We start from the raw sequence: 5,990 nt of genomic DNA on the forward strand, positions 1-5,990 counted from the left end.
TTCCACGGATGGATGAATAGATAAACAAAATGGAATGTTATTAAATTTTAAAAAGAAACAAAATTCTGACTCATGCAGTAACATGGATGAATCTTAAAGACGTAGGCTAAATGAAATGAGCCAGTCACAAAAGGACAAATACTATACAATTTAACTTATATGAGGTAACTAGAGTAGTCGAGTTCAGAGAGAAAGAAAGCAGAATAATGGTTACTAGGGGCTGGGGGAGGGAGGCGTGGGGCATTATTGTTTAATGGGTACAGAGTTTCAGTTTGGGGAGATGGAAAAGTTCTGGGAGATGGATAGCGGTGATGGTTGCACAACACTGTGACTGTACTTAATCCTACTGAATTGTACACTTACAACTGTATAAAGTGGCATGTATACTTTACCAGACACAAACCAGAATTAACCTAAGCCAACAAAAACGTTATTCCAGAGGTGTTAAATGCCACCATGGCCCTTTAGGGATGAAAAACACACACACCAAAAACAAAAGAATGGGACGAATGCTGGGGCATCTCATGGAACTGAGAGACTAGCTCAACTTCCAAGCCTTTGTGGGGGACAGGAAATGCAGCAGCTCCAGGGACTTCAGTGCAAGAGTTCGTAGACTTCTTCCCTGGGGATGCTGCTCCAACAGCAACCTTCTGTGTTTCTCTGGTCCAGATTTCATCTCTCTGAGGGGGATTCTGATTGGCTAGCTGGGGGCTTCAGTTGGGGTGGGGTGACAGGCTCACGTATTACCATTGGAGGCCACTAGGAGGAGTTATGGGTCAATTTACCAGAATCCAAATCATTGGCTAGTTTTCAGAATGATCACTTTACCTGAATTTGTTTCTGTTAATTACATATATTTAATTGCCTGATTTTTGTTTTGTCTCCACAACAGCATTTTGGGGGAATGTTGACTTTTTTTCTGAGTCAGCTTCCAGCTGTTGAGCTGGAGGCAGAAAGGCAGCAAGAAGGGGATATTGAGTATGTATGTCAGGCCTTGGTGCTGTGTAAATTCTCCAGCTCCCAACCTTGACAAAAGGCTCAGAATGTGTTTTTTCTCTCTCTTTATTGATTAAGGTATCACATGTGTGTCCTTATCCCCCCATGGTCCCCCCTCCCCCACTCATACCCTCACCCCCCTGGTGTCTGTGTCCATTGGTTAGGCTTATATGCATGCATATAAGTCCTTTGGTTGATCTCTCCCCTTTACCCCCACCCTCCCCTACCTTTCCTCTGAGGTTTGACAGTCTGATCGATGCTTCTCTGTCTCTGGATCTGTTTTTGTCCATTAGTTTATGTTGTTCATTATATTCCACAAATAAGTGAGATCATGTGATATTTATCTTTCTCTGACTGGCTTATTTTGCTTAGCATAATGCTCTCCAGTCCCATCCGTGCTGTTGCAAATGATAAGAATTCTTTTTCTTTCTTTTTTTTTTTACCGCAGTGTAGTATTCCATTGTGTAGATGTACCACATCAGAATGTTGATAAGCTACTGAAACAACTAGATTAAGTTTCTCCCACCCTAGCAAAAAGGAAGTCAGGAATGAAGTTAGGATTAAAGGAAATTTTCTTTATTGAATGGTTGAGTTTTGGACCAAGATTTTTACCCTTAACCTAGTCTAATGCCCTTTTCCTGTCCCGAAAAGCTTAGTGTAGGAGCTAGAGAGTCTCACCTCTTCTTTTGTTTCGACACTCTCTGTATCCATGCCACCTGAGGGGAGACCAAATCTTAGGGAGCTGGCAAAACCTCAGCAAAAGTGTCAAAGATCAGCCCTGGGCTGGCATCTCAGTTGATTGGAGCATCGTCCTATGCACTAAAAGTTTGTGGGTTCAATTCCTGATCAGAGCACATACCTAGCTTGTGGCTGAATGTCACTGTGGTTTTTTTCTTTCTCCCCTTTCCTCTCTAAAAATCAATAAACATATTTCAGGTGACGATTGAAGAAAAAAAAAGACAAAGATCATTAGCATGTGATATTTCCACCCTGGCCTGCTAGGAAAAAGTTATTCCTTTTGTTTCCTGAGAGTTTTTGTAAATGTTTATTTAAGCCACAGCCAAACTGATGACATGTGCAGGGACACAAGATCTCAAATGTTCCCAAAAATTATGTTTTAAAAGAAAAAAAAAAAAAAGAGGGTGGGGGGGAAGAGATCTAGAAATAGGATAAGGATGGACAAGAAAAGTCAAGAGCTCTGTGGAGCTCTGAATGAGTCAGAGGCCAGAGATGGTCAGGCTGGTTGGGAGCTGGATGCAGTTATGAGACTGGCTGTTGTATTGGTGTTAGGTGAGAGACTGTGAGCAAGGAGAAAGATGTGGAAGGCGTTTTTCTGTGTATTAAGAATGTATGCCTGCTCACCTCTCTTAACTTTGGCATTTCCTCCAGAGATGGAGAAACTATTCAAAATACTTGTATTTTTTTGGATCACTGGCTCATTTTTCTCTGAACGTGACTGTCATTCAGACCACAAGGCTGCCCTCGTTTTTCATAGGGACACACCTTTCTTTCCTGAACCCAGGCTCCCACCGACGCTTGACTGTCATGAGGAGTTGAGGAGCTGGGCCAGGCCTTTCTATGATCAGATGGATTTAACCTGGAGCAACTTCCTGGGGGGGAGCAAAGGCAGGTTGGGATCCCTGATGTAATCTTGGACCCATTCTTTGTTGGGATTGGTGCAGATCTCTCGGTTCTTTTTGGTGACGAGGCTGCAGAGACAAAGTTAGACTGTCATGGGCCATAGTGGAGAGTGGGGGTCCAGTCCACAATCCCCACTTCTAGCTTACACGGGGCTAACCTAGGCCTCCCCCATCTAGGCCACATCAGAGGGCCTCCCTCTCTAGCCTCTAGACCTCATCAACCCTACTTGTAGCCCCTTCCCCACCCAGCCTAGACCCTCAGGCTTGGGTTTCATTATGAGCACTATTTATTGGGTCACACAGCTATAAGTAGCAAAATCAAAAATTAAACCCAGGACTGTCCTGTGAGATTCAAAGCCCTTAACCACTACTCTCCTCCTTCTAGTATGGAGACTTATTGGTTTTGTGCATTCGATCCAGTCCCTGGTTCCCCTTCCTTTTCCACAGAATTATCTGTAGAGAAGTACTTACATGATTGCTGACAGGTTACAGTTCAAGGCCTTTCTGTATCCCACCACCAGTTTCCTTGGTAACACTTTCTCCTCATACTGGTACTTCAGGCAGCAGCTGGTGGAAAGGTTCACCGCCATAGGACTTCCTGAGGGAATCACATTGAAAGCTGAGCCCAGGAGGCAGAGAGGGAGCCCATGACCTCCATCTCCCGTCCACTGCACTTCACTCCTTTGATGGCAAAGCCATCTCTTAGCAGGGACTGAGCACAGCTGGTGGCAAGGCTTGGAACAGCTCGAGCGCACCATTTGGCTGACTCATGTTTTAGGTGAGCCATTTTCTCTTTCTCGAAGCCTGAACCCATCGCACGGGCCTGCTGGACCTCCTGGAGGGCATTGTTATCCCACCATATGCACCTCTGCATTCAGTGGCTCTCATGTCCTTGGCTCTCAAAACAAAGTGTAGACCAGGGCATCCTGAGAGCGTGTGGGCAGGTTATGTGGTGTGCACGACCCTTGCTCCTCCAAATATTTACACAGGCAGAGTCGGGCTCGACTGCAAGCCTAGGGAGAGAAGGGCTGGGGCAGCGGAAGGCAGGTCTGTGGAAGGACTGAGTGATTGGTCCCTTCCCTGTCACCAGGTCCTCGTAAATGATGGCAGAAGCAGGGGGAGAGCAAGGCAAAACACATCTTGTTCTCCATAGTTCCCAACATTCTGTAGCTCCAGACCTTTGAACCCCTCTCCTCTTTCCCACAGACTTCATTCAGATCTAGGCTGGGGGTGGAGATGGGGGACATGAAACCCCAAGTGGCACACTTGGGTGGGCATCCCGTTGGGACTCCTTTCAGCTGCCATGACAGACCCAGCAGTCTGTGCCAGGAAGGGCTGTCTAGGTTCAGACTCCTCATTTCTGAGCTTAGCCCCAAACTTCGCGCAGCCTACCCGCCCAACACCCTTTGTCTGCTCTCCCAGACAGCAGGCTGTTCTCATCCACTTGCCTTGCGCCTGCCTCTTCATCACACACATTTACTGTTGTCTCTTCGGTTACTTCCTTGGCTCCTCTTCCTCAAGGCTCAACCCTTGGACTTCTGACATAACCTTGACCCAGCTTCCCGGAACTGCCCAACCCCAGCAGGATCTGGACCACAGCCCAGCTACTTACAAAGGGGAGAGTTTTAAGATAGCGGCTGAGCCCTAAACGGTTTGGCTCAGTGGATAGAGCGTCAGACTGTGGACTGAAGGGTCCCAGGTTTGATTCCGGTCAAGGGCATGTACCTTGGTTGCTGGCACATCCCCAGTAGGGGGCGTGCAGGAGGCAGCTGATCGATGTTTCTCTCTCATCAATGTTTCTCTCTATCCCGCTCCCTTCCTCTCTGTAAAAAAAAATAAAAATCAATATATTAAAAAAAAAAAAAAGATAGCGGCTGAGCATGCAGGAGGGGGAGAGGCCCAAGGGATGATGACAGAGATCTGACAGCGCTCTTGGGGTCCCCTCGCTGCCAGCTGCCCGGTCCCCTTGCTCGTCGCTGCCCTACAGGGGCAGGTGGACTCACTTGACTGGCCTTGGAAAGGAGAAGCAGTGGTGAGGCTGAGGATGAGGAGGAAGAGGGCAGCCGCGGAGACCTTCATCCTCTCAGTGGGGCCGGGCCGTTCAGCCTCCGGAGACAGCTGAGTGGAGATGTCCTTCTTGCTGCTGGCCGTTCCCTCTCCGACCACTTAGCGCTCTGACCTCTGACCACCTCAGAGCAGGTGGAGGCGGAGAAACAGGCTTTCCCCAGTGTTTGCTGAAAGGGAGGGAAGTGGGCGGGGCCTGGTGCAAAGTTGAATTCAGTCGGATTTGAACTCAGGTTGAGGAAAGAACAGAGAAAGGGAACATGTGGCAAACGTGTGCTGTGTATCAGCCACCTTGCATATCCTAGTTTACTTAATCCTCAGAGTTGTTCATTTTTGTTGTTTTGTTTTTCCTTGCACTTCATTTTGTATAGTTTCTATTGCTATGCTTTAAATTCACGTATCTTCCTTCTGCTGCAGTGTCTAATCTGCCATTAATCCTACCCAGTGTCTTTTGCATTTAGATGCTGTAGTTTTAAATCTCTGGCTTTTAGGAACACTGCATGGTTCTTTTCCTGGCTTCAAGCAATTCTTCATACATGTGTACGGACTAGTACTTTGTGGAACACTCAAGAGATCTCTCTGCATATCCCCAGAGTTCTTGTCAGGGCACTTCTTTGCTTTCTAGTATTCTGATTTGTAAAGTCCAGTCACCTTGGATTTCCCTGACTCTTAGTGCCATCATGACCTGGAAACTCAGAGCCGTAAGCTAGGGCAATCATAGGTCTCTTCATTTACTTCCTGTGTCTTGGGGTCCCTGGTCTCCATGGCGTGAGGTCAAATTCCTTGAAAACTGTTGTTACATATTATTTTGTCTGGTTTTTAAATTGTTTTACGCAGGAGGTTAAATTGGTCCCAGTTACTCCAACTTGGCCAAAAGCCAGTAATATTCTTTCCCCGCTCCAAAAATATTCTTTAAATCTGTTTTGTTTTGATCCAGGATCCACTCAAAGATCAGGCATCACATGTCATGTCTTTGTTTCTTTTAGTCTAAAAAATTTTTCTAACCTTTTAAAAAAATCTTTTATGACACTGGCATTTTTTTATGTGTCTAAAACAGTTGTCTTATAAATTGTCCCACATTCTGGATTGTAGAGGGCCCCCTGGGAAGGCATATGGGCATTCTTTAAATTATTGTTAGCTGAAACCAAAACTACGCCCTGGGAACATGCTTTGCCAAAAAGGAAAGAGTGTTATCAGCTTGGCCTTCATTTCAGCCCAGGTGTTGATAGTGTGCTTTGATATGTAAATCTAGTCTAGCACCGGGAATGAGGGAATGAAGAGGACCTGGGC

General features: G+C 46.3%; 1 protein-coding gene across 1 annotated transcript; it reads right to left on the reverse strand.

The window, feature by feature from the left end:
* Positions 1-1,585: 1,585 nt before the first annotated feature.
* On the reverse strand, positions 1,586-4,812 carry CCL16 (C-C motif chemokine ligand 16). Its single transcript, XM_079798729.1, has 3 exons — positions 4,640-4,812; positions 3,108-3,234; positions 1,586-2,705 (listed from the first exon to the last, which is right to left on the reverse strand). The coding sequence occupies exons 1-3, from the start codon at positions 4,713-4,715 to the stop codon at positions 2,579-2,581; spliced, it is 330 nt and encodes a 109-aa protein (XP_079654855.1). The 5' UTR covers positions 4,716-4,812; the 3' UTR covers positions 1,586-2,578.
* Between the last annotated feature and the right edge of the window lie 1,178 nt (positions 4,813-5,990).

This window comes from Cnephaeus nilssonii, assembly GCF_951640355.1.
Source record: "Cnephaeus nilssonii genome assembly, chromosome: 19".
Classification (NCBI taxonomy): Eukaryota; Metazoa; Chordata; class Mammalia; order Chiroptera; family Vespertilionidae; genus Cnephaeus; species Cnephaeus nilssonii.

Bases quoted from the DNA above. Each gene is read 5' to 3' on its own strand.
- CCL16 (XM_079798729.1), bottom strand. From the start codon at position 4,715: ATGAAGGTCTCCGCGGCTGCCCTCTTCCTCCTCATCCTCAGCCTCACC. The intron at 3,235-4,639 runs GTGAGTCCACCT...TGATTCCCTCAG, and splicing joins TCCTTTCCAAGGCCAGTCAA to GAAGTCCTATGGCGGTGAAC. The intron at 2,706-3,107 runs GTAAGTACTTCT...TTGTCTCTGCAG, and splicing joins TGTAACCTGTCAGCAATCAT to CCTCGTCACCAAAAAGAACC.